This window comes from Scyliorhinus torazame, unplaced genomic scaffold (assembly GCF_047496885.1).
Source record: "Scyliorhinus torazame isolate Kashiwa2021f unplaced genomic scaffold, sScyTor2.1 scaffold_638, whole genome shotgun sequence".
NCBI lineage: Eukaryota > Metazoa > Chordata > Chondrichthyes > Carcharhiniformes > Scyliorhinidae > Scyliorhinus > Scyliorhinus torazame.
In genome coordinates, this window is record NW_027308365.1 from 30,061 (window position 1) to 57,471 (window position 27,411).

The window sequence follows — 27,411 nt, forward strand, 5'->3', positions numbered from 1 at the left end:
ACACTGATATATCCCACACCCCTCACTGTAACACTGATATACCCCACACCCCTCACTGTAACACTGATATATCCCCCACCCCTCACTGTAACACTGATATACCCCCCACCCCTCACTGTAACACTGATATACCCCACACCCCTCACTGTAACACTCTGATATACCCCACACCCCTCACTGTAACACTGATATACCCCCCACCCCTCACTGTAACACTGATATGCCCCCCACCCCTCACTGTAACACTGATATACCCCACACCCCTCACTGTAACACTGATATACCCCACACCCCTCACTGTAACACTGATATATCCCACACCCCTCACTGTAACACTGATATACCCCACACCCCTCACTGTAACACTCTGATATACCCCCCACCCCTCACTGTAACACTCTGATATACCCCACACCCCTCACTGTAACACTGATATACCCCACACCCCTCACTGTAACACTGATATACCCCACACCCCTCACTGTAACACTGATATACCCCACACCCCTCACTGTAACACTGATATACCCCACACCCCTCACTGTAACACTGATATACCCCACACCCCTCACTGTAACACTGATATACCCCACACCCCTCACTGTAACACTGATATACCCCACACACCTCACTGTAACACTGATATATCCCACACCCCTCACTGTAACACTGATATACCCCACACCCCTCACTGTAACACTGATATACCCCACACCCCTCACTGTAACACTGATATACCCCACACCCCTCACTGTAACACTGATATACCCCACACCCCTCACTGTAACACTGATATATCCCACACCCCTCACTGTAACACTGATATATCCCACACCCCTCACTGTAACACTGATATACCCCCCACCCCTCACTGTAACACTGATATACCCCCCACCCCTCACTGTAACACTGATATACCCCACACCCCTCACTGTAACACTCTGATATACCCCACACCCCTCACTGTAACACTGATATACCCCCCACCCCTCACTGTAACACTGATATACCCCCCACCCCTCACTGTAACACTGATATACCCCACACCCCTCACTGTAACACTGATATACCCCACACCCCTCACTGTAACACTGATATATCCCACACCCCTCACTGTAACACTGATATACCCCACACCCCTCACTGTAACACTCTGATATACCCCCCACCCCTCACTGTAACACTCTGATATACCCCACACCCCTCACTGTAACACTGATATACCCCACACCCCTCACTGTAACACTGATATACCCCACACCCCTCACTGTAACACTGATATACCCCACACCCCTCACTGTAACACTGATATACCCCACACCCCTCACTGTAACACTGATATACCCCACACCCCTCACTGTAACACTGATATACCCCACACCCCTCACTGTAACACTGATATACCCCACACCCCTCACTGTAACACTGATATACCCCACACCCCTCACTGTAACACTGATATATCCCACACCCCTCACTGTAACACTGATATACCCCACACCCCTCACTGTAACACTGATATATCCCACACCCCTCACTGTAACACTGATATACCCCACACCCCTCACTGTAACACTGATATATCCCACACCCCTCACTGTAACACTGATATACCCCACACCCCTCACTGTAACACTGATATATCCCACACCCCTCACTGTAACACTGATATACCCCACACCCCTCACTGTAACACTGATATATCCCACACCCCTCACTGTAACACTGATATACCCCACACCCCTCACTGTAACACTGATATATCCCACACACCTCACTGTAACACTGATATACCCCACACCCCTCACTGTAACACTGATATATCCCACACCCCTCACTGTAACACTGATATACCCCACACCCCTCACTGTAACACTGATATATCCCACACCCCTCACTGTAACACTGATATACCCCACACCCCTCACTGTAACACTGATATATCCCACACACCTCACTGTAACACTGATATACCCCACACCCCTCACTGTAACACTGATATATCCCACACCCCTCACTGTAACACTGATATATCCCACACCCCTCACTGTAACACTCTGATATACCCCACACCCCTCACTGTAACACTGATATACCCCACACCCCTCACTGTAACAGTGATATACCCCACACCCCTCACTGTAACACTGATATATCCCACACCCCTCACTGTAACACTGATATATCCCACACCCCTCACTGTAACACTCTGATATACCCCACACCCCTCACTGTAACACTGATATACCCCACACCCCTCACTGTAACAGTGATATACCCCACACCCCTCACTGTAACACTCTGATATACCCCACACCCCTCACTGTAACACTGATATACCCCACACCCCTCACTGTAACACTGATATACCCCACACCACTCACTGTAACACTGATATACCACACACCCCTCACTGTAACACTGATATACCCCACACCACTCACTGTAACACTGATATACCACACACCCCTCACTGTAACACTCTGATATACCCCACACCCCTCACTGTAACACTGATATACCCCACACCCCTCACTGTAACACTGATATATCCCACAACCCTCACTGTAACACTGATATACCCCACACCCCTCACTGTAACACTGATATACCCACACCCCTCACTGTAACACTGATATATCCCACACCCCTCACTGTAACACTGATATATCCCACACCCCTCACTGTAACACTGATATATCCCACACCCCTCACTGTAACACTGATATACCCCACACCCCTCACTGTAACACTGATATATCCCACACCCCTCACTGTAACACTGATATACCCCACACCCCTCACTGTAACACTGATATACCCCACACCCCTCACTGTAACACTGATATATCCCACACCCCTCACTGTAACACTCTGATATACCCCACACCCCTCACTGTAACACTGATATATCCCACAACCCTCACTGTAACACTGATATACCCCACACCCCTCACTGTAACACTGATATACCCACACCCCTCACTGTAACACTGATATATCCCACACCCCTCACTGTAACACTCTGATATACCCCACACCCCTCACTGTAACACTGATATATCCCACAACCCTCACTGTAACACTGATATACCCCACACCCCTCACTGTAACACTGATATACCCACACCCCTCACTGTAACACTGATATATCCCACACCCCTCACTGTAACACTGATATACCCCACACCCCTCTCTGTAACACTGATATACCCCACACCCCTCACTGTAACACTGATATATCCCACACCCCTCACTGTAACACTGATATATCCCACACCCCTCACTGTAACACTGATATATCCCCACACCCCTCACTGTAACACTGATATTCCCCACACCCCTCACTGTAACACTCTGATATACTCCACACCCCTCACTGTAACACTGATATATCCCACACCCCTCACTGTAACACTGATATACCACACACCCCTCACTGTAACACTGATAAACCCCACACCCCTCACTGTAACACTGAAATACCCCACACCCCTCACTGTAACACTGATATACCCCACACCCCTCACTGTAACACTGATATACCCCACACCCCTCACTGTAACTCTGATATACCCCACACCCCTCACTGTAACACTGATATATCCCACACCCCTCACTGTAACACTGATATACCCCACACCCCTCACTGTAACACTGATATATCCCACACCCCTCACTGTAACACTCTGATATACCCCACACCCCTCACTGTAACACTGATATACCCCACACCCCTCACTGTAACACTGATATACCCCACACCCCTCACTGTAACACTGATATATCCCACACCCCTCACTGTAACACTGATATACCCCACACCCCTCACTGTAACACTGATATACCCCACACCCCTCACTGTAACACTGATATACCCCACACCCCTCACTGTAACACTGATATACCCCACACCCCTCACTGTAACACTGATATACCCCACACCCCTCACTGTAACACTGATATATCCCACACCCCTCACTGTAACACTGATATACCCCACACCCCTCACCGTAACACTGACATACCCCACACCCCTCACTGTAACACTGATATACCCCACACCCCTCACTGTAACACTGATATACTCCACACCCCTCACTGTAACACTGATATACCCCACACCCCTCACTGTAACACTGATATACCCCACACCCCTCACTGTAACACTGATATATCCCACATCCCTCACTGTAACACTGATATATCCCACACCCCTCACTGTGACACTGATATACCCCACACCCCTCACTGTAACACTGATATACCCCACACCCCGCACTCCGAGCTCCTCTGTCCAGATTGAATTTTAAATAAATGTTTTATTTGATGACATGATTGTATTTTGTTTTATTTTGAATCCTCTGTTTGCTCGGTCTGGCCCGGTCTGAGGTTTCATACTCGGGACCCCCATCTCATTCACCTTGGTCACAGAATCACCGGGTTTCGTATCAGAGAAAGGGTCGGCCTTGGCCACAAGGACCTGTGAGGAATGTCCACTGGGTGGGACACTGGGGTCGCCCAGGGCTGGGGTGGGATTGAGTCCTCCTGGTTGGTCCTCCAGGGCTGGGGCGGCGCTGTGGGCTGAGTCCTCCCAGTTGGCCCTCCCCAGCTGTGCTGTTCCTCCAGGGCTGGGGGGGCGCTGTGGGCTGAGTCCTCCCAGTTGGCCCTCCACAGCAGGAGTGGCGCTGTGCTGAGTCCTCCCAGTTGGTCCTCCAGGGCTGGGGGGGCGCTGTGGGCTGAGTCCTCCCAGTTGGCCCTCCACAGCAGGAGTGGCGCTGTGCTGAGTCCTCCCAGTTGGTCCTCCAGGGCTGGGATTGAGTCCTCCCAGTTGGTCCTCCAGGGCTGGGTTGGTCCTCCAGGGCTGGGGGGGCGCTGTGGGCTGAGTCCTCCCAGTTGGTCCTCCAGGGCTGGGATTGAGTCCTCCAAGTTGGTCCTCCAGGGCTGGGATTGAGTCCTCCCAGTTGGTCCTCCAGGGCTGGGATTGAGTCCTCCCAGTTGGTCCTCCAGGGCTGGGATTGAGTCCTCCCAGTTGGTCCTCCAGGGCTGGGATTGAGTCCTCCCAGTTGGTCCTCCAGGGCTGGGATTGAGTCCTCCCAGTTGGTCCTCCAGGGCTGGGATTGAGTCCCCCCAGTTGGTCCTCCAGGGCTGGGGTGGCGCTGTGCTGAGCCCTCCCAGTTGGCCCTCCAGGGCTGGGTTGGTCCTCCAGGGCTGGGGTGGCGCTGCGCTGAGTCCTCCCAGTTGGTCCTCCAGGGCTGGGATTGAGTCCTCCCAGTTGGTCCTCCAGGGCTGGGTTGGTCCTCCAGGGCTGGGGTGGCGCTGTGCTGAGCCCTCCCAGTTGGCTCTCCAGGGCTGGGTTGGTCCTCCAGGGCTGGGGTGGCGCTGCGCTGAGTCCTCCCAGTGGGTCCTCCAAGGCTGGGGTGGCGCTGCGCTGAGTCCTCCCAGTGGGTCCTCCAAGGCTGGGGTGGCGCTGTGCTGAGTCCTCCCAGTCGGTCCTCCACAGCTGGAGTGGCGCTGCGCTGAGCCCTCCCAGTCGGTCCTCCAAGGCTGGGGTGGCGCTGCGCTGAGTCCTCCCAGTGGGTCCTCCAAGGCTGGGGTGGCGCTGTGCTGAGTCCTCCCAGTGGGTCCTCCAAGGCTGGGGTGGCGCTGCGCTGAGCCCTCCCAGTCGATGACGTCTCCGGGTCCCCTGAGTGGCAGGCCGCTGGACCATTCGGGAAGCGAGTTCGGCTGGAAGTGGGCGGGGCCGCCCTCGCCCCCTCAGCAAATCAGCAGCGAGGACGCCCAGCCCCGCGGCCGCCATCTTGGTCTCCGCTGAGCGAAGGAGGCGGCCGGGCGGCGGCGGCGGCGGGAACGAAAAGCCGCCATGAATATCCTCCCCAAGAAGAGCTGGCACGTCCGCAACAAGGACAACGTGGAGCGGGTGCGGCGAGACGAGGAGCGGGCGGCGGCCGACCAGCGGGAGCGCCGGCAGAGGGCGGAGATGGCCGAGCGGGAGGTGAGGCCCGGGAAAATGGCGGCGGCCTGGGAGGACCTGCTGGGAGGACCAGCGCCGCGCATGCGCGGGTGGGGGCCGCCGGCTGCCGGGGGGGACACGGCGGCGCGGCGCATGCTCAGTTCGTCACAGTCGCCTGATGAGAAACGATGAGAGCCACAGCGCCACTGCCGGTCTGGAGGACTCACGGAGCTATGACTGAATCCGACCCACAGCGCCTCCAGTGGCCAGGAGGAGAGACTGGGAGGACTCACTGACCCACAGCGCCTCCACTGGCCAGGAGGAGAGACTGGGAGGACTCACTGACCCACAGCGCCTCCACTGGCCAGGAGGAGAGACTGGGAGGACTCACTGTATCCGACCCACAGCGCCTCCAGTGGCCAGGAGGAGAGACTGGGAGGACTCACTGACCCACAGCGCCTCCACTGGCCAGGAGGAGAGACTGGGAGGACTCACTGACCCACAGCGCCTCCACTGGCCAGGAGGAGAGACTGGGAGGACTCACTGTATCCGACCCACAGCGCCTCCAGTGGCCAGGAGGAGAGACTGGGAGGACTCACTGACCCACAGCGCCTCCACTGGCCAGGAGGAGAGACTGGGAGGACTCACTGTATCCGACCCACAGCGCCTCCAGTGGCCAGGAGGAGAGACTGGGAGGACTCACTGACCCACAGCGCCTCCACTGGCCAGGAGGAGAGACTGGGAGGACTCACTGACCCACAGCGCCTCCACTGGCCAGGAGGAGAGACTGGGAGGACTCACTGACCCACAGCGCCTCCACTGGCCAGGAGGAGAGACTGGGAGGACTCACTGTATCCGACCCACAGCGCCTCCACTGGCCAGGAGGAGAGACGGAGGACTCACTGACCAACAGCGCCTCCAGTGGCCTGGAGGAGAGACTGGGAGGACTCACTGAATCTGACCCACAGCGCCTCCAGTGGCCAGGAGGAGAAACTGGGAGGACTCATTGAATCTCACCCACAGCGCCTCCACTGGCCAGGAGGAGAGACTGGGAGGACTCACTGAATCTGACCCACAGCGCCTCCACTGGCCAGGAGGAGTAACTGGGAGGACTCACTGTATCTGACCCACAGCGCCTCCAGTGACCAGGAGGAGTAACTGGGAGGACTCACTGACCCACAGCGCCTCCACTGGCCCGGAGGAGAGACTGGGAGGACTCACTGAATCTGACCCACAGCGCCTCCCGTGGACCGGAGGAGTAACTGGGAGGACTCACTGAATCTGACCCACAGCGCCTCCAGTGGCCAGGAGGAGAAACTGGGAGGACTCACTGACTCTAACCCACAGCGCCTCCAGTGGCCAGGAGGAGTAACTGGGAGGACTCACTGAATCCGACCCACAGCGCCTTCAGTGGCCAGGAGGAGAAACTGGGAGGACTCACTGACTCTAACCCACAGCGCCTCCAGTGGCCAGGAGGAGTAACTGGGAGGACTCACTGAATCCGACCCACAGCACCTCCAGTGGCCAGGAGGAGTAACTGGGAGGACTCACTGAATCCGACCCACAGCGCCTCCAGTGGCCCAGAGGAGTAACTGGGAGGACTCACTGAATCTGACCCACAGCACCTCCAGTGGACCGGAGGAGTAACTGGGAGGACTCACTGAATCTGACCCACAGCGCCTCCAGTGGACAGGAGGAGAAACTGGGAGGACTCACTGAATCAGACCCACAGCGCCTCCAGTGGCCAGGAGGAGTAACTGGGAGGACTCGGTGATCAGACGTTGATGAAACCTCTTTCTAATTGCAGGCACGGACCGACCTTCTCCGTAGCAGGGCACGAAGGTCTCTGCCAGCGTCCCAGGGCCAGACCCTCGCCCTCAAGGCGTCCGAGGCAGCTCCAAGGAGCCTCAATCTCTTCGACGAGCTGGAGGGCGACAGTCGGAGAAAGATCGGCAGCAAGGAGCACGAAGCGGAAAAACGACAGGAGAAGGTGAGACCGCGGAGAGAGAGGGGAAATCAGCCAGGGTTCCTGCTCCTGATCACTGTCCAGTGATCCCTGGGTTAGAGAGAGAGGGGAAATCAGCCAGGGTTCCTGCTCCTGATCACTGTCCAGTGATCCCTGTGTTAGAGAGAGGGGAAATCAGCCAGGGTTCCTGCTCCTGATCACTGTCCAGTGATCCCTGGGTTAGAGAGAGAGAGGGGAAATCAGCCAGGGTTCCTGCTCCTGATCACTGTCCAGTGATCCCTGGGTTAGAGAGAGGGGGGAAATCAGCCAGGGTTCCTGCTCCTGATCACTGTCCAGTGATCCCTGGGTTAGAGAGAGAGAGAGGGGAAATCAGCCAGGGTTCCTGCTCCTGATCACTGTCCAGTGATCCCTGGGTTAGAGAGAGAGAGGGGAAATCAGCCAGGGTTCCTGCTCCTGATCACTGTCCAGTGATCCCTGGGTTAGAGAGAGAGAGGGGGGAAATCAGCCAGGGTTCCTGCTCCTGAGCACTGTCCAGTGATCCCTGGGTTAGAGAGAGAGGGGAAATCAGCCAGGGTTCCTGCTCCTGATCACTGTCCGGTGACCCCTGGGTTAGAGAGAGAGGGGAAATCAGCCAGGGTTCCTGCTCCTGATCACTGTCCGGTGATCCCTGGGTTAGAGAGAGAGAGAGGGGAAATCAGCCAGGGTTCCTGCTCCTGATCACTGTCCAGTGATCCCTGGGTTAGAGAGAGAGAGGAAATCAGCCAGGGTTCCTGCTCCTGATCACTGTCCAGTGATCCCTGGGTTAGAGAGAGGGGAAATCAGCCAGGGTTCCTGCTCCTGATCACTGTCCAGTGATCCCTGGGTGAGAGAGAGAGAGGGGAAATCAGGCAGGGTTCCTGCTCCTGATCACTGTCCAGTGATCCCTGGGTTAGAGAGAGAGAGGGGAAATCAGCCAGGGTTCCTGCTCCTGATCACTGTCCAGTGATCCCTGGGTTAGAGAGAGAGAGGGGAAATCAGCCAGGGTTCCTGCTCCTGATCACTGTCCAGTGATCCCCGGGTTAGAGAGAGAGGGGAAATCAGCCAGGGTTCCTGCTCCTGATCACTGTCCAGTGATCCCTGGGTTAGAGAGAGAGGGGGGAAATCAGCCAGGGTTCCTGCTCCTGATCACTGTCCACTGATCCCTGGGTTAGAGAGAGAGAGGGGAAATCAGCCAGGGTTCCTGCTCCTGATCACTGTCCAGTGATCCCTGGGTTAGAGAGAGAGGGGGGAAATCAGCCAGGGTTCCTGCTCCTGATCACTGTCCAGTGATCCCTGGGTTAGAGAGAGAGAGGGGAAATCAGCCAGGGTTCCTGCTCCTGATCACTGTCCAGTGATCCCTGGGTTAGAGAGAGAGGGGAAATCAGCCAGGGTTCCTGCTCCTGATCACTGTCCAGTGATCCCTGGGTTAGAGAGAGAGAGGGGGGAAATCAGCCAGGGTTCCTGCTCCTGATCACTGTCCAGTGATCCCTGGGTTAGAGAGAGAGAGGGGGGAAATCAGCCAGGGTTCCTGCTCCTGATCACTGTCCAGTGATCCCTGGGTTAGAGAGAGAGAGGGGAAATCAGCCAGGGTTCCTGCTCCTGATCACTGTCCAGTGATCCCTGGGTTAGAGAGAGAGAGGGGAAATCAGCCAGGGTTCCTGCTCCTGATCACTGTCCAGTTATCCCTGGGTTAGAGAGAGAGAGGGGAAATCAGCCAGGGTTCCTGCTCCTGATCACTGTCCAGTGATCCCTGGGTTAGAGAGAGCTGGGAAATCAGCCAGGGTTCCTGCTCCTGATCACTGTCCAGTGATCCCTGGGTTAGAGAGAGAGAGAGGGGAAATCAGCCAGGGTTCCTGCTCCTGATCACTGTCCAGTGATCCCTGGGTTAGAGAGAGAGAGAGAGGGGAAATCAGCCAGGGTTCCTGCTCCTGATCACTGCCCAGTGATCCCTGGGTTAGAGAGAGAGAGAGGGGAAATCAGGCAGGGTTCCTGCTCCTGATCACTGTCCAGTGATCCCTGGGTTAGAGAGAGAGAGGGGAAATCAGCCAGGGTTCCTGCTCCTGATCACTGTCCAGTGATCCCAGGGTTAGAGAGAGAGAGGGGAAATCAGCCAGGGTTACTGCTCCTGATCACTGTCCAGTGATCCCTGGGTTAGAGAGAGAGAGGGGGGAAATCAGCCAGGGTTCCTGCTCCTGATCACTGTCCAGTGATCCCTGGGTTAGAGAGAGAGGGGAAATCAGCCAGGGTTCCTGCTCCTGATCACTGTCCAGAGATCCCTGGGTTAGAGAGAGAGAGGAAATCAGCCAGGGTTCCTGCTCCTGATCACTGTCCAGTGATCCCTGGGTTAGAGAGAGAGAGAGGGGGGAAAGCAGCCAGGGTTCCTGCTCCTGATCACTGTCCAGTGATCCCTGGGTTAGAGAGAGAGAGAGGAAATCAGCCAGGGTTCCTGCTCCTGATCACTGTCCAGTGATCCCTGGGTTAGAGAGAGAGGGGAAATCAGCCAGGGTTCCTGCTCCTGATCACTGTCCAGTGATCCCTGGGTTAGAGAGAGAGGGGAGATCCGCCAGGGTTCCTGCTCCTGATCACTGTCCAGTGATCCCTGGGTTAGAGAGAGAGGGGAAATCAGACAGGGTTCCTGCTCCTGATCACTGTCCAGTGATCCCTGGGTTAGAGAGAGAGGGGAGATCCGCCAGGGTTCCTGCTCCTGATCACTGTCCAGTGATCCCTGGGTTAGAGAGAGAGGGGAAATCAGACAGGGTTCCTGCTCCTGATCACTGTCCAGTGATCCCTGGGTTAGAGAGAGAGGGGAAATCAGGCAGGGTTCCTGCTCCTGATCACTGTCCAGTGATCCCTGGGTTAGAGAGAGAGGGGAAATCAGCCAGGGTTCCTGCTCCTGATCACTGTCCAGTGATCCCTGGGTTAGAGAGAGAGAGGGGAAATCAGCCAGGGTTCCTGCTCCTGATCACTGCCCAGTGATCCCTGGGTTAGAGAGAGAGAGAGGGAAATCAGCCAGGGTTCCTGCTCCTGATCACTGCCCAGTGATCCCTGGGTTAGAGAGAGAGAGAGGGGGGAAAGCAGCCAGGGCTCCTGCTCCTGATCACTGTCCAGTGATCCCTGGGTTAGAGAGAGAGAGGGGAAATCAGCCAGGGCTCCTGCTCCTGATCACTGTCCAGTGATCCCTGGGTTAGAGAGAGAGGGGAAATCAGCCAGGGTTCCTGCTCCTGATCACTGTCCAGTGATCCCTGGGTTAGAGAGAGAGGGGAAATCAGCCAGGGTTCCTGCTCCTGATCACTGTCCAGTGATCCCTGGGTTAGAGAGAGAGAGGGGAAATCAGCCAGGGTCCCTGCTCCTGATCACTGTCCAGTGATCCCTGGGTTAGAGAGAGAGGGGAAATCAGCCAGGGTTCCTGCTCCTGATCACTGTCCAGTGATCCCTGGGTTAGAGAGAGAGAGGAAATCAGCCAGGGTTCCTGCTCCTGATCACTGTCCAGTGATCCCTGGGTTAGAGAGAGAAGAAATCAGCCAGGGTTCCTGCTCCTGATCACTGTCCAGTGATCCCTGGGTTAGAGAGAGAGAGGAAATCAGCCAGGGTTCCTGCTCCTGATCACTGTCCAGTGATCCCTGGGTTAGAGAGAGAGAGAGAGGGGAAATCAGCCAGGGTTCCTGCTCCTGATCACTGTCCAGTGATCCCTGGGTTAGAGAGAGAGAGGGGAAATCAGCCAGGGTTCCTGCTCCTGATCACTGTCCAGTGATCCCTGGGTTAGAGAGAGAGAGAGGGGAAATCAGCCAGGGTTCCTGCTCCTGATCACTGTCCAGTGATCCCTGGGTTAGAGAGAGAGAGGGGAAATCAGCCAGGGTTCCTGCTCCTGATCACTGTCCAGTGATCCCCGGGTTAGAGAGAGAGGGGAAATCAGCCAGGGTTCCTGCTCCTGATCACTGTCCAGTGATCCCTGGGTTAGAGAGAGAGGGGGGAAATCAGCCAGGGTTCCTGCTCCTGATCACTGTCCACTGATCCCTGGGTTAGAGAGAGAGAGGGGAAATCAGCCAGGGTTCCTGCTCCTGATCACTGTCCAGTGATCCCTGGGTTAGAGAGAGAGGGGGGAAATCAGCCAGGGTTCCTGCTCCTGATCACTGTCCAGTGATCCCTGGGTTAGAGAGAGAGAGGGGAAATCAGCCAGGGTTCCTGCTCCTGATCACTGTCCAGTGATCCCTGGGTTAGAGAGAGAGGGGAAATCAGCCAGGGTTCCTGCTCCTGATCACTGTCCAGTGATCCCTGGGTTAGAGAGAGAGAGGGGGGAAATCAGCCAGGGTTCCTGCTCCTGATCACTGTCCAGTGATCCCTGGGTTAGAGAGAGAGAGGGGGGAAATCAGCCAGGGTTCCTGCTCCTGATCACTGTCCAGTGATCCCTGGGTTAGAGAGAGAGAGGGGAAATCAGCCAGGGTTCCTGCTCCTGATCACTGTCCAGTGATCCCTGGGTTAGAGAGAGAGAGGGGAAATCAGCCAGGGTTCCTGCTCCTGATCACTGTCCAGTTATCCCTGGGTTAGAGAGAGAGAGGGGAAATCAGCCAGGGTTCCTGCTCCTGATCACTGTCCAGTGATCCCTGGGTTAGAGAGAGCTGGGAAATCAGCCAGGGTTCCTGCTCCTGATCACTGTCCAGTGATCCCTGGGTTAGAGAGAGAGAGAGGGGAAATCAGCCAGGGTTCCTGCTCCTGATCACTGTCCAGTGATCCCTGGGTTAGAGAGAGAGAGAGAGGGGAAATCAGCCAGGGTTCCTGCTCCTGATCACTGCCCAGTGATCCCTGGGTTAGAGAGAGAGAGAGGGGAAATCAGGCAGGGTTCCTGCTCCTGATCACTGTCCAGTGATCCCTGGGTTAGAGAGAGAGAGGGGAAATCAGCCAGGGTTCCTGCTCCTGATCACTGTCCAGTGATCCCAGGGTTAGAGAGAGAGAGGGGAAATCAGCCAGGGTTACTGCTCCTGATCACTGTCCAGTGATCCCTGGGTTAGAGAGAGAGAGGGGGGAAATCAGCCAGGGTTCCTGCTCCTGATCACTGTCCAGTGATCCCTGGGTTAGAGAGAGAGGGGAAATCAGCCAGGGTTCCTGCTCCTGATCACTGTCCAGAGATCCCTGGGTTAGAGAGAGAGAGGAAATCAGCCAGGGTTCCTGCTCCTGATCACTGTCCAGTGATCCCTGGGTTAGAGAGAGAGAGAGGGGGGAAAGCAGCCAGGGTTCCTGCTCCTGATCACTGTCCAGTGATCCCTGGGTTAGAGAGAGAGAGAGGAAATCAGCCAGGGTTCCTGCTCCTGATCACTGTCCAGTGATCCCTGGGTTAGAGAGAGAGGGGAAATCAGCCAGGGTTCCTGCTCCTGATCACTGTCCAGTGATCCCTGGGTTAGAGAGAGAGGGGAGATCCGCCAGGGTTCCTGCTCCTGATCACTGTCCAGTGATCCCTGGGTTAGAGAGAGAGGGGAAATCAGACAGGGTTCCTGCTCCTGATCACTGTCCAGTGATCCCTGGGTTAGAGAGAGAGGGGAGATCCGCCAGGGTTCCTGCTCCTGATCACTGTCCAGTGATCCCTGGGTTAGAGAGAGAGGGGAAATCAGACAGGGTTCCTGCTCCTGATCACTGTCCAGTGATCCCTGGGTTAGAGAGAGAGGGGAAATCAGGCAGGGTTCCTGCTCCTGATCACTGTCCAGTGATCCCTGGGTTAGAGAGAGAGGGGAAATCAGCCAGGGTTCCTGCTCCTGATCACTGTCCAGTGATCCCTGGGTTAGAGAGAGAGAGGGGAAATCAGCCAGGGTTCCTGCTCCTGATCACTGCCCAGTGATCCCTGGGTTAGAGAGAGAGAGAGGGAAATCAGCCAGGGTTCCTGCTCCTGATCACTGCCCAGTGATCCCTGGGTTAGAGAGAGAGAGAGGGGGGAAAGCAGCCAGGGCTCCTGCTCCTGATCACTGTCCAGTGATCCCTGGGTTAGAGAGAGAGAGGGGAAATCAGCCAGGGCTCCTGCTCCTGATCACTGTCCAGTGATCCCTGGGTTAGAGAGAGAGGGGAAATCAGCCAGGGTTCCTGCTCCTGATCACTGTCCAGTGATACCTGGGTTAGAGAGAGAGGGGAAATCAGACAGGGTTCCTGCTCCTGATCACTGTCCAGTGATCCCTGGGTTAGAGAGAGAGGGGAAATCAGACAGGGTTCCTGCTCCTGATCACTGTCCAGTGATCCCTGGGTTAGAGAGAGAGGGGAAATCAGGCAGGGTTCCTGCTCCTGATCACTGTCCAGTGATCCCTGGGTTAGAGAGAGAGGGGAAATCAGCCAGGGTTCCTGCTCCTGATCACTGTCCAGTGATCCCTGGGTTAGAGAGAGAGAGGGGAAATCAGCCAGGGTTCCTGCTCCTGATCCCTGTCCAGTGATCCCTGGGTTAGAGAGAGAGAGGGGAAATCAGCCAGTGTTCCTGCTCCTGATCACTGTCCAGTGATCCCTGGGTTAGAGAGAGAGGGGAAATCAGCCAGTGTTCCTGCTCCTGATCACTGTCCAGTGATCCCTGGGTTAGAGAGAGAGGGGAAATCAGGCAGGGTTCCTGCTCCTGATCACTGTCCAGTGATCCCTGGGTTAGAGAGAGAGAGGGGAAATCAGCCAGGGTTCCTGCTCCTGATCACTGTCCAGTGATCCCTGGGTTAGAGAGAGAGGGGAAATCAGCCAGGGTTCCTGCTCCTGATCACTGTCCAGTGATCCCTGGGTTAGAGAGAGAGGGGAAATCAGACAGGGTTCCTGCTCCTGATCACAGTCCAGTGATCCCTGGGTTAGAGAGAGAGGGGAAATCAGCCAGGGTTCCTGCTCCTGATCACTGCCCAGTGATCCCTGGGTTAGAGAGAGAGAGGGGAAATCAGACAGGGTTCCTGCTCCTGATCACAGTCCTGTGATCCCTGGGTTAGAGAGAGAGGGGAAATCAGACAGGGTTCCTGCTCCTGATCACAGTCCAGTGATCCCTGGGTTAGAGAGAGAGAGGGGGAATCAGCCAGGGTTCCTGCTCCTGATCACTGTCCCGTGATCCCTGGGTTAGAGAGAGGGGAGAAATCAGCCAGGGTTCCTGCTCCTGATCACTGTCCAGTGATCCCTGGATTAGAGAGAGAGAGGGGAAATCAGCCAGGGTTCCTGCTCCTGATCACTGTCCAGTGATCCCTGGGTTAGAGAGAGAGAGGGGAAATCAGCCAGGGTTCCTGCTCCTGATCACTGACCCGTGATCCCTGGGTTAGAGAGAGAGGGGGGAAATCAGACAGGGTTCCTGCTCCTGATCACTGTCCAGTGATCCCTGGGTTAGAGAGAGAGAGGGGAAATCAGCCAGGGTTCCTGCTCCTGATCACTGTCCAGTGATCCCTGGGTCAGAGAGAGAGAGGGGAAATCAGCCAGGGTTCCTGCTCATGATCACTGTCCAGTGATCCCTGGGTTAGAGAGAGGGGGGAAATCAGCCAGGGTTCCTGCTCCTGATCACTGTCCAGTGATACCTGGGTTAGAGAGAGGGGAAATCAGCCAGGGTTCCTGCTCCTGATCACTGTCCAGTGATCCCTGGGTTAGAGAGAGGGGAAATCAGCCAGGGTTCCTGCTCCTGATCACTGTCCAGTGATCCCTGGGTTAGAGAGAGAGAGGGGAAATCAGCCAGGGTTCCTGCTCCTGATCACTGTCCAGTGAACCCTGCGTTAGAGAGAGAGGAGGGAAATCAGACAGGGTTCCTGCTCCTGATCACTGTCCAGTGATCCCTGGGTTAGAGAGAGAGAGGGGAAATCAGCCAGGGCTCCTGCTGCTGATCACTGTCCCGTGATCCCTGGGTTAGAGAGAGAGGGGGGAAATCAGACAGGGTTCCTGCTCCTGATCACTGTCCAGTGATCCCTGGGTTAGAGAGAGAGAGGGGAAATCAGGCAGGGTTACTGCTCCTGATCACTGTCCAGTGATCCCTGGGTTAGAGAGAGAGGAAATCAGCCAGGGTTCCTGCTCCTGATCACTGTCCAGTGATCCCTGGGTTAGAGAGAGAGGGGGGAAATCAGACAGGGTTCCTGCTCCTGATCACTGTCCCGTGATCCCTGGGTTAGAGAGAGAGGGGGGAAATCAGACAGGGTTCCTGCTCCTGATCACTGTCCAGTGATCCCTGGGTTAGAGAGAGAGAGGGGAAATTAGCCAGGGTTCCTGCTCCTGATCACTGTCCAGTGATCCCTGGGTTAGAGAGAGAGGGGAAATCAGCCAGGGTTCCTGCTCCTGATCACTGTCCAGTGATCCCTGGGTTAGAGAGAGAGGGGGGAAATCAGACAGGGTTCCTGCTCCTGATCACTGTCCCGTGATCCCTGGGTTAGAGAGAGAGGGGGGAAATCAGACAGGGTTCCTGCTCCTGATCACTGTCCAGTGATCCCTGGGTTAGAGAGAGAGGGGGGAAATCAGACAGGGTTCCTGCTCCTGATCACTGTCCCGTGATTCCTGGGTTAGAGAGAGAGGGGAAATCAGCCAGGGTTCCTGCTCCTGATCACTGTCCAGTGATCCCTGGGTTAGAGAGAGAGGGGAAATCAGCCAGGGTTCCTGCTCCTGATCACTGTCCAGTGACCCCTGGGTTAGAGAGAGGGAGAGAGGAAATCAGCCAGGGTTCCTGCTCCTGATCACTGTCCAGTGATCCCTGGGTTAGAGAGAGAGAGGGGAAATCAGCCAGGGTTCCTGCTCCTGATCACTGTCCAGTGATCCCTGGGTTAGAGAGAGAGGGGAAATCAGCCAGGGTTCCTGCTCCTGATCACTGTCCAGTGATCCCTGGGTTAGAGAGAGAGAGAGGGGGGAAATCAGCCAGGGTTCCTGCTCCTGATCACTGTCCAGTGATCCCTGGGTTAGAGAGAGAGAGAGGGGAAATCAGCCAGGGTTCCTGCTCCTGATCACTGTCCAGTGATCCCTGTGTTAGAGAGAGAGAGGGGAAATCAGCCAGGGTTCCTGCTCCTGATCACTGTCCAGAGAGCCCTGGGTTAGAGAGAGGGGAAATCAGCCAGGGTTCCTGCTCCTGATCACTGTCCAGAGAGCCCTGGGTTAGAGAGAGAGAGGGGAAATCAGCCAGGGTTCCTGCTCCTGATCTCTGTCCAGTGATCCCTGGGTTAGAGAGAGAGGGGAAATCAGCCAGGGTTCCTGCTCCTGATCACTGTCCAGTGATCCCTGGGTTAGAGAGAGAGGGGAAATCAGCCTGGGTTCCTGCTCCTGATCACTGTCCAGTGATCCCTGGGTTAGAGAGAGAGGGGAAATCAGCCTGGGTTCCTGCTCCTGATCACTGTCCAGTGATCCCTGGGTTAGAGAGAGAGGGGAAATCAGCCAGGGTTCCTGCTCCTGATCACTGTCCAGTGATCCCTGGGTTAGAGACAGAGGGGAAATCAGCCAGGGTTCCTGCTCCTGATCACTGTCCAGTGATCCCTGGGTTAGAGAGAGAGAGGGGAAATCAGCCAGGGCTCCTGCTCCTGATCACTGTCCAGTGATCCCTGGGTTAGAGAGAGAGGGGAAATCAGCCAGGGTTCCTGCTCCTGATCACTGTCCAGTGATACCTGGGTTAGAGAGAGAGGGGAAATCAGACAGGGTTCCTGCTCCTGATCACTGTCCAGTGATCCCTGGGTTAGAGAGAGAGGGGAAATCAGACAGGGTTCCTGCTCCTGATCACTGTCCAGTGATCCCTGGGTTAGAGAGAGAGGGGAAATCAGCCAGTGTTCCTGCTCCTGATCACTGTCCAGTGATCCCTGGGTTAGAGAGAGAGGGGAAATCAGCCAGGGTTCCTGCTCCTGATCACTGTCCAGTGATCCCTGGGTTAGAGAGAGAGAGGGGAAATCAGCCAGGGTTCCTGCTCCTGATCACTGTCCAGTGATCCCTGGGTTAGAGAGAGAGGGGAAATCAGCCAGGGTTCCTGCTCCTGATCACTGTCCAGTGATCCCTGGGTTAGAGAGAGAGGGGAAATCAGACAGGGTTCCTGCTCCTGATCACAGTCCAGTGATCCCTGGGTTAGAGAGAGAGGGGAAATCAGCCAGGGTTCCTGCTCCTGATCACTGCCCAGTGATCCCTGGGTTAGAGAGAGAGAGGGGAAATCAGACAGGGTTCCTGCTCCTGATCACAGTCCTGTGATCCCTGGGTTAGAGAGAGAGGGGAAATCAGACAGGGTTCCTGCTCCTGATCACAGTCCAGTGATCCCTGGGTTAGAGAGAGAGAGGGGGAATCAGCCAGGGTTCCTGCTCCTGATCACTGTCCCGTGATCCCTGGGTTAGAGAGAGGGGAGAAATCAGCCAGGGTTCCTGCTCCTGATCACTGTCCAGTGATCCCTGGATTAGAGAGAGAGGGGAAATCAGCCAGGGTTCCTGCTCCTGATCACTGTCCAGTGATCCCTGGGTTAGAGAGAGAGAGGGGAAATCAGCCAGGGTTCCTGCTCGTGATCACTGTCCAGTGATCCCTGGGTTAGAGAGAGAGAGGGGAAATCAGCCAGGGTTCCTGCTCCTGATCACTGTCCCGTGATCCCTGGGTTAGAGAGAGAGGGGGGAAATCAGACAGGGTTCCTGCTCCTGATCACTGTCCAGTGATCCCTGGGTTAGAGAGAGAGAGGGGAAAGCAGCCAGGGTTCCTGCTCCTGATCACTGTCCAGTGATCCCTGGGTTAGAGAGAGAGAGGGGAAATCAGCCAGGGTTCCTGCTCCTGATCACTGTCCAGTGAACCCTGCGTTAGAGAGAGAGGAGGGAAATCAGACAGGGTTCCTGCTCCTGATCACTGTCCAGTGATCCCTGGGTTAGAGAGAGAGAGGGGAAATCAGCCAGGGCTCCTGCTGCTGATCACTGTCCCGTGATCCCTGGGTTAGAGAGAGAGGGGGGAAATCAGACAGGGTTCCTGCTCCTGATCACTGTCCAGTGATCCCTGGGTTAGAGAGAGAGAGGGGAAATCAGGCAGGGTTACTGCTCCTGATCACTGTCCAGTGATCCCTGGGTTAGAGAGAGAGGAAATCAGCCAGGGTTCCTGCTCCTGATCACTGTCCAGTGATCCCTGGGTTAGAGAGAGAGGGGGGAAATCAGACAGGGTTCCTGCTCCTGATCACTGTCCCGTGATCCCTGGGTTAGAGAGAGAGGGGGGAAATCAGACAGGGTTCCTTCTCCTGATCACTGTCCAGTGATCCCTGGGTTAGAGAGAGAGAGGGGAAATTAGCCAGGGTTCCTGCTCCTGATCACTGTCCAGTGATCCCTGGGTTAGAGAGAGAGGGGAAATCAGCCAGGGTTCCTGCTCCTGATCACTGTCCAGTGATCCCTGGGTTAGAGAGAGAGGGGGGAAATCAGACAGGGTTCCTGCTCCTGATCACTGTCCCGTGATCCCTGGGTTAGAGAGAGAGGGGGGAAATCAGACAGGGTTCCTGCTCCTGATCACTGTCCAGTGATCCCTGGGTTAGAGAGAGAGGGGGGAAATCAGACAGGGTTCCTGCTCCTGATCACTGTCCCGTGATTCCTGGGTTAGAGAGAGAGGGGAAATCAGCCAGGGTTCCTGCTCCTGATCACTGTCCAGTGATCCCTGGGTTAGAGAGAGAGGGGAAATCAGCCAGGGTTCCTGCTCCTGATCACTGTCCAGTGACCCCTGGGTTAGAGAGAGGGAGAGAGGAAATCAGCCAGGGTTCCTGCTCCTGATCACTGTCCAGTGATCCCTGGGTTAGAGAGAGAGGGGAAATCAGCCAGGGTTCCTGCTCCTGATCACTGTCCAGTGATCCCTGGGTTAGAGAGAGAGAGAGGGGGGAAATCAGCCAGGGTTCCTGCTCCTGATCACTGTCCAGTGATCCCTGGGTTAGAGAGAGAGAGAGGGGAAATCAGCCAGGGTTCCTGCTCCTGATCACTGTCCAGTGATCCCTGTGTTAGAGAGAGAGAGGGGAAATCAGCCAGGGTTCCTGCTCCTGATCACTGTCCAGAGAGCCCTGGGTTAGAGAGAGGGGAAATCAGCCAGGGTTCCTGCTCCTGATCACTGTCCAGAGAGCCCTGGGTTAGAGAGAGAGAGGGGAAATCAGCCAGGGTTCCTGCTCCTGATCTCTGTCCAGTGATCCCTGGGTTAGAGAGAGAGGGGAAATCAGCCAGGGTTCCTGCTCCTGATCACTGTCCAGTGATCCCTGGGTTAGAGAGAGAGGGGAAATCAGCCTGGGTTCCTGCTCCTGATCACTGTCCAGTGATCCCTGGGTTAGAGAGAGGGGAAATCAGCCAGGGTTCCTGCTCCTGATCACTGTCCAGTGATCCCTGGGTTAGAGAGAGAGGGGAAATCAGCCTGGGTTCCTGCTCCTGATCACTGTCCAGTGATCCCTGGGTTAGAGAGAGAGGGGAAATCAGCCAGGGTTCCTGCTCCTGATCACTGTCCAGTGATCCCTGGGTTAGAGAGAGAGGGGAAATCAGCCAGGGTTCCCGCTCCTGATCACTGTCCAGTGATCCCTGGGTTAGAGAGAGAGAGAGGAAATCAGCCAGGGTTCCTGCTCCTGATCACTGTCCAGTGATCCCTGGGTTAGAGAGAGAGAGGGGAAATCAGCCAGGGTTCCTGCTCCTGATCACTGTCCAGTGATCCCTGGGTTAGAGAGAGAGGGGAAATCAGCCAGGGTTCCTGCTCCTGATCACTGTCCAGTGATCCCTGGGTTAGAGCGAGAGGGGAAATCAGACAGGGTTCCTGCTCCTGATCGCTGTCCAGTGATCCCTGGGTTAGAGAGAGAGAGAGGAAATCAGCTAGGGTTCCTGCTCCTGATCACTGTCCAGTGATCCCTGGGTTAGAGAGAGGGGAAATCAGCCAGGGTTCCTGCTCCTGATCACTGTCCAGTGATCCCTGGGTTAGAGAGAGAGAGAGGAAATCAGCCAGGGTTCCTGCTCCTGATCACTGTCCAGTGATCCCTGGGTTAGAGAGAGAGAGGAAATCAGCCAGGGTTCCTGCTCCTGATCACTGTCCAGTGATCCCTGTGTTAGAGAGAGAGGGGAAATCAGCCAGGGTTCCTGCTCCTGATCACTGTCCAGTGATCCCTGCGTTAGAGACAGAGAGAGAGAGGGGAAATCAGCCAGGGTTCCTGCTCCTGATCACTGTCCAGTGATCCCTGGGTTAGAGAGAGAGGGGAAATCAGCCAGGGTTCCTGCTCCTGATCACTGTCCAGTGATCCCTGGGTTAGAGAGAGAGGAAATCAGCCAGGGTTCCTGCTCCTGATCACTGTCCAGTGATCCCTGCGTTAGAGAGAGAGAGAGGGGAAATCAGCCAGGGTTCCTGCTCCTGATCACTGTCCAGTGATCCCTGGGTTAGAGAGAGAGGGGAAATCAGCCAGGGTTCCTGCTCCTGATCACTGTCCAGTGATCCCTGGGTTAGAGAGAGAGGGGAAATCAGCCAGGGTCCCTGCTCCTGATCACTGTCCAGTGATCCCTGGGTTAGAGCGAGAGGGGGGAAATCAGCCAGGGTTCCTGCTCCTGATCACTGTCCAGTGATCCCTGGGTTAGAGAGAGAGAGGAAATCAGCCAGGGTTCCTGCTCCTGATCACTGTCCAGTGATCCTTGGGTTAGAGAGAGAGGGGAAATCAGCCAGGGTTCCTGCTCCTGATCACTGTCCAGTGATCCCTGGGTTAGAGAGAGAGGGGGGAAATCAGCCAGGGTTCCTGCTCCTGATCACTGTCCAGTGATCCCTGGGTGAGAGAGAGAGAGGGGAAATCAGCCAGGGTCCCTGCTCCTGATCACTGTCCAGTGATCCCTGGGTTAGAGAGAGAGAGAGGAAATCAGCCAGGGTTCCTGCTCCTGATCACTGTCCCGTGATCCCTGGGTTAGAGAGAGAGGGGAAATCAGCCAGGGTTCCTGCTCCTGATCACTGTCCAGTGATCCCTGGGTTAGAGAGAGAGGGGGGGGAAATCAGCCAGGGTTCCTGCTCCTGATCACTGTCCAGTGATCCCTGGGTTAGAGAGAGAGAGGAAATCAGCCAGGGTTCCTGCTCCTGGTCACTGTCCAGTGATCCCTGGGTTAGAGAGAGAGGGGAAATCAGCCAGGGTTCCTGCTCCTGATCACTGTCCAGTGATCCCTGGGTTAGAGAGAGAGAGGGGAAATCAGCCAGGGTTCCTGCTCCTGATCACTGTCCAGTGATCCCTGGGTTAGAGAGAGAGGGGAAATCAGCCAGGGTTCCTGCTCCTGATCACTGTCCAGTGATCCCTGGGTTAGAGAGAGAGAGGGGAAATCAGCCAGGGTTCCTGCTCCTGATCACTGTCCAGTGATCCCTGGGTTAGAGAGAGGGGAAATCAGCCAGGGTTCCTGCTCCTGATCACTGTCCAGTGATCCCTGGGTTAGAGAGAGAGAGGGGAAATCAGCCAGGGTTCCTGCTCCTGATCACTGTCCAGTGATCCCTGGGTTAGAGAGAGAGGGGAAATCAGCCAGGGTTCCTGCTCCTGATCACTGTCCAGTGATCCCTGGGTGAGAGAGAGGGGAAATCAGCCAGGGTTCCTGCTCCTGATCACTGTCCAGTGATCCCTGCGTTAGAGAGAGAGAGGGTAAATCAGCCAGGGTTCCTGCTCCTGATCACTGTCCAGTGATCCCTGCGTTAGAGAGAGAGGGGAAATCAGCCAGGGTTCCTGCTCCTGATCACTGTCCAGTGATCCCTGGGTTAGAGAGAGAGGGGAAATCAGCCAGGGTTCCTGCTCCTGATCACAGTCCAGTGATCCCTGGGTTAGAGAGAGAGGGGAAATCAGCCAGGGCTCCTGCTCCTGATCACTGTCCAGTGATCCCTGGGTTAGAGAGATAGAGGAGAAATCAGCCAGGGTTCCTGCTCCTGATCACTGTCCAGTGATCCCTGGGTTAGAGAGAGAGGGGAAATCAGCCAGGGTTCCTGCTCCTGATCACTGTCCAGTGATCCCTGGATTAGAGAGAGGGGGGAAATCAGCCAGGGTTCCTGCTCCTGATCACTGTCCAGTGATCCCTTGGTTAGAGAGAGAGAGGGGAAATCAGCCAGGGTTCCTGCTCCTGATCACTGTCCAGTGATCCCTGGATTAGAGAGAGGGGGGAAATCAGCCAGGGTTCCTGCTCCTGATCACTGTCCAGTGATCCCTGGGTTAGAGAGAGAGGGGAAATCAGCCAGGGTTCCTGCTCCTGATCACTGTCCAGTGATCCCTTGGTTAGAGAGAGAGAGGGGAAATCAGCCAGGGTTCCTGCTCCTGATCACTGTCCAGTGATCCCTGGGTTAGAGAGAGAGGGGAAATCAGCCAGGGTTCCTGCTCCTGATCACTGTCCAGTGATCCCTGGGTTAGAGAGAGAGAGGGAAAATCAGCCAGGGTTCCTGCTCCTGATCACTGTCCAGTGATCCCTGGGTTAGTGAGAGAGAGGGGAAATCAGCCAGGGTTCCTGCTCCTGATCACTGTCCAGTGATCACTGGGTTAGAGAGAGGGGGGAAATCAGCCAGGGTTCCTGCTCCTGATCACTGTCCAGTGATCCCTGGGTTAGAGAGAGAGGGAAAATCAGCCAGGGTTCCTGCTCCTGATCACTGTCCAGTGATCCCTGGGTTAGAGAGAGGGGAAATCAGCCAGGGTTCCTGCTCCTGATCACTGTCCAGTGATCCCTGGGTTAGAGAGAGAGAGGGGAAATCAGCCAGGGTTCCTGCTCCTGATCACTGTCCAGTGATCTCTGGGTTAGAGAGAGAGAGGGGAAATCAGCCAGGGTTCCTGCTCCTGATCACTGTCCAGTGATCCCTGGGTTAGAGAGAGAGAGGGGAAATCAGCCAGGGTTCCTGCTCCTGATCACTGTCCAGTGATCCCTGGGTTAGAGAGAGAGAGGGGAAATCAGCCAGGGTTCCTGCTCCTGATCACTGTCCAGTGATCCCTGGGTTAGAGAGAGAGAGGGGAAATCAGCCAGGGTTCCTGCTCCTGATCACTGTCCAGTGATCCCTGGGTTAGAGAGAGGGGGGAAATCAGCCAGGGTTCCTGCTCCTGATCACTGTCCAGTGATCCCTGGGTTAGAGAGAGAGAGAGGGGAAATCAGCCAGGGTTCCAGCTCCTGATCACTGTCCAGTGATCCCTGGGTTAGAGAGAGAGAGGGGAAATCAGCCAGGGTTCCTGCTCCTGATCACTGTCCAGTGATCCCTGGGTTAGAGAGAGAGGGGAAATCAGCCAGGGTTCCTGCTCCTGATCACTGTCCAGTGATCCCTGGGTTAGAGAGGGAGGGGAAATCAGCCAGGGTTCCTGCTCCTGATCACTGTCCAGTGATCCCTGGGTTAGAGAGAGAGAGGGGAAATCAGCCAGGGTTTCTGCTCCTGATCACTGTCCAGTGCTCCCTGGGTTAGAGATAGAGGGGAAATCAGCCAGGGTTCCTGCTCCTGATCACTGTCCAGTGATCCCTGGGTTAGAGAGAGAGAGAGGAAATCAGCCAGGGTTCCTGCTCCTGATCACTGCCCGGTGATCCCTGGGTTAGAGAGAGGGGAAATCAGCCAGGGTTCCTGCTCCTGATCACTGTCCAGTGATCCCTGCGTTAGAGACAGAGAGAGAGGGGAAATCAGCCAGGGTTCCTGCTCCTGATCACTGTCCACTGATCCCTGGGTTAGAGAGAGAGAGGGGAAATCAGCCAGGGTTCCTGCTCCTGATCACTGTCCAGTGATCCCTGGGTTAGAGAGAGAGAGGAAATCAGCCAGGGTTCCTGCTCCTGATCACTGTCCAGTGATCCCTGGGTTAGAGAGAGAGAGGGGAAATCAGCCAGGGTTTCTGCTGCTGATTGCTGTCCCATTGCGTTTTGATAATGTGATTGTGGAATAATTTGTTAACCATCTCTCTTTGTCTCTCCCTCTCCTTCCGTATCTGTCTCTCTCTCGCCTCCCGCCTCGGTCCCCCTGTCTTGTTCTCTTCTCTCCTCCGTCTCCCTCTCCTCCGTCTCTCTCTCTCTCTCTCCGTCTCCCTCTCCTCCTCCTCCTCCATCTCTCTCTCTCTCCTCCGCCTGTCTCTCTCCTCCATCTTTCTCTCTGTCTCCCTCTCCTCCATCTCTCTCTCTCTCCTCCCGTCTCTCTCTCCTCCCGTCTCCCTCTACTCCGTCTCTCTTTCTCCTCCATCTTTCTCTCTGTCGCCCTCTCCTCCGTCTCTCTCTCTCCTCCCGTCTCTCTGTCTCCCTCTCCTCCGTTTCACTCTCTCTCTCCTCCCCACACGACCAGGAGAAACAGGAGCGAGCGCTGGGATTGCTGACCTACCTGGGACAGAGCTCATCGGAGGCGCAGACCAACAAGCCCTGGTACCAAGACTGTCCGGGGCAGCGGGCAGAGAGGGCCAGCGAGGAAACGGACAGCCGGCTGAAGAGGCAGATGGACCCGCTCCTGCTGATGAGGCAGCACCTTCGCAAAGCTGGGAAGCTGCCGTCCAGCGAGAGGAGTTCCCCCGCGATGGGCAGGGCCAGGGGGGCCCAGGGGCTGCAGGCCGAGAGGCTGCTCCGAGAGGAGACCGAGAGGGCGAGGGCCTTGCTCCTGCTGCGAGGCGGCGGCCGTGTCCTGCCCGAGCCGGAGATGGACGATCGCAAGCGAGCTTACAATTCCCAGTTTCACCCCTCCCTCAGCAATAAACGTCAGAGGAGGAGGTGAACACAGCGAGGAGGCGCGAGGGGATGCATTAATGTTCCTCTTCAATAAATCTAGTGCTAACAGAATGATTTGACTCTCTCCCACACTCTCTCCCACACTCCCAGGACAGGTACAGCACGGGGTTAGATAGAGAGTAAAGCTCCGTCTACACTGTCCCCATTAAACACTCCCAGGACAGGGACAGCACGGGGTTAGATACAGAGTAAAGCTCCCTCTACACTGTCCCCATCAAACACTCCCAGGACAGGTACAGCACGGGGTTAGATACAGAGTAAAGCTCCGTCTACACTGTCCCCATGAAACACTCCCAGGACAGGGACAGCACGGGGTTAGATACAGAGTAAAGCTCCCTCTACACTGTCCCCATTAAACACTCCCAGGACAGGTACAGCACGGGGTTAGATACAGAGTAAAACTCCATCTACACTGTCCCCATCAAACACTCCCAGGACAGGTACAGCACGGGGTTAGATACAGAGTAAAGCTCCCTCTACACTGTCCCCATCAAACACTCCCTGGACAGGTACAGCACAGGGTTAGATACAGAGTAAAGCTCCCTCTACACTGTCCCCATTAAACACTCCCAGGACAGGTACAGCACGGGGTTAGATACAGAGTAAAACTCCATCTACACTGTCCCCATCAAACACTCCCAGGACAGGTACAGCACGGGGTTAGATACAGAGTAAAGCTCCCTCTACACTGTCCCCATCAAACACTCCCTGGACAGGTACAGCACAGGGTTAGATACAGAGTAAAGCTTCCTCTACACTGTCCCCATCAAACACTCCCAGGACAGGTACAGCACGGGGTTAGATACAGAGTAAAGCTCCCTCTACACTGTCCCCATCAAACACTCCCAGGACAGGTACAGCACGGGGTTAGATACAGAGTAAAGCTCCCTCTACACTGTCCCCCATCAAACACTCCCAGGACAGGTACAGCACGGGGATAGATACAGAGTAAAGCTCCCTCTACACTGTCCCCATCAAACACTCCCAGGACAGGTACAGCATGGGGTTAGATACAGAGTAAAGCTCCCTCTACACTGTCCCCATCAAACTCTCCCAGGACAGGTACAGCCCGGGGTTAGTTACAGAGTAAAGCTCCCTCTACACTGTCCCCATCAAACACTCCCAGGACAGGTACAGCACGGGGTTAGATACAGAGTAAAGCTCCCTCTACACTGACCCCATCAAACACTCCCAGGACAGGTACAGCACGGGGTTAGATACAGAGTAAAGCTCCCTCTACACTGACCCCATCAAACACTCCCAGGACAGGTACAGCACGGGGTTAGATACAGAGTAAAGCTCCCTCTACACTGTCCCCATCAAACACTCCCAGGACAGGTACAGCACGGGGTTAGATACAGAGTAAAGCTCCCTCTACACTGTCCCCATCAAACACTCCCAGGACAGGTACAGCACGGGGTTAGATACAGAGTAAAGCTCCCTCTACACTGTCCCCATCAAACACTCCCAGGACAGGTACAGCACGGGGTTAGATACAGAGTAAAGCTCCCTCTACACTGTCCCCATCAAACACTCCCTGGACAGGTACAGCACGGGGTTAGATACAGAGTAAAGCTCCCTCTACACTATCCCCATCAAACACTCCCAGGACAGGTACAGCACGGGGTTAGATACAGAGTAAAGCTCCCTCTACACTGTCCCCATCAAACACTCCCAGGACAGGTACAGCACGGGGTTAGATACAGAGTAAAGCTCTCTCTACACTGTCCCCATCAAACACTCCCAGGACAGGTACAGCACGGGGTTAGATACAGAGTAAAGCTCTCTCTACACGGTCCCCATCAAACACTCCCAGGACAGGTACAGCACGGGGTTAGATACAGAGTAAAGCTCCCTCTACACTGTCCCCATCAAACACTCCCAGGACAGGTACAGCACGGGGT

At 55.6% G+C, this 27,411-nt stretch overlaps 1 protein-coding gene across 1 annotated transcript; it reads left to right on the forward strand.

The window, feature by feature from the left end:
• Window positions 1-5,771: 5,771 nt before the first annotated feature.
• LOC140406569 (leukocyte receptor cluster member 1 homolog) lies at window positions 5,772-25,558 on the forward strand. Its single transcript, XM_072494569.1, has 3 exons — window positions 5,772-5,995; window positions 7,761-7,943; window positions 25,074-25,558. The coding sequence occupies exons 1-3, from the start codon at window positions 5,864-5,866 to the stop codon at window positions 25,491-25,493; spliced, it is 735 nt and encodes a 244-aa protein (XP_072350670.1). The 5' UTR covers window positions 5,772-5,863; the 3' UTR covers window positions 25,494-25,558.
• The last annotated feature ends 1,853 nt before the right edge of the window (window positions 25,559-27,411 follow it).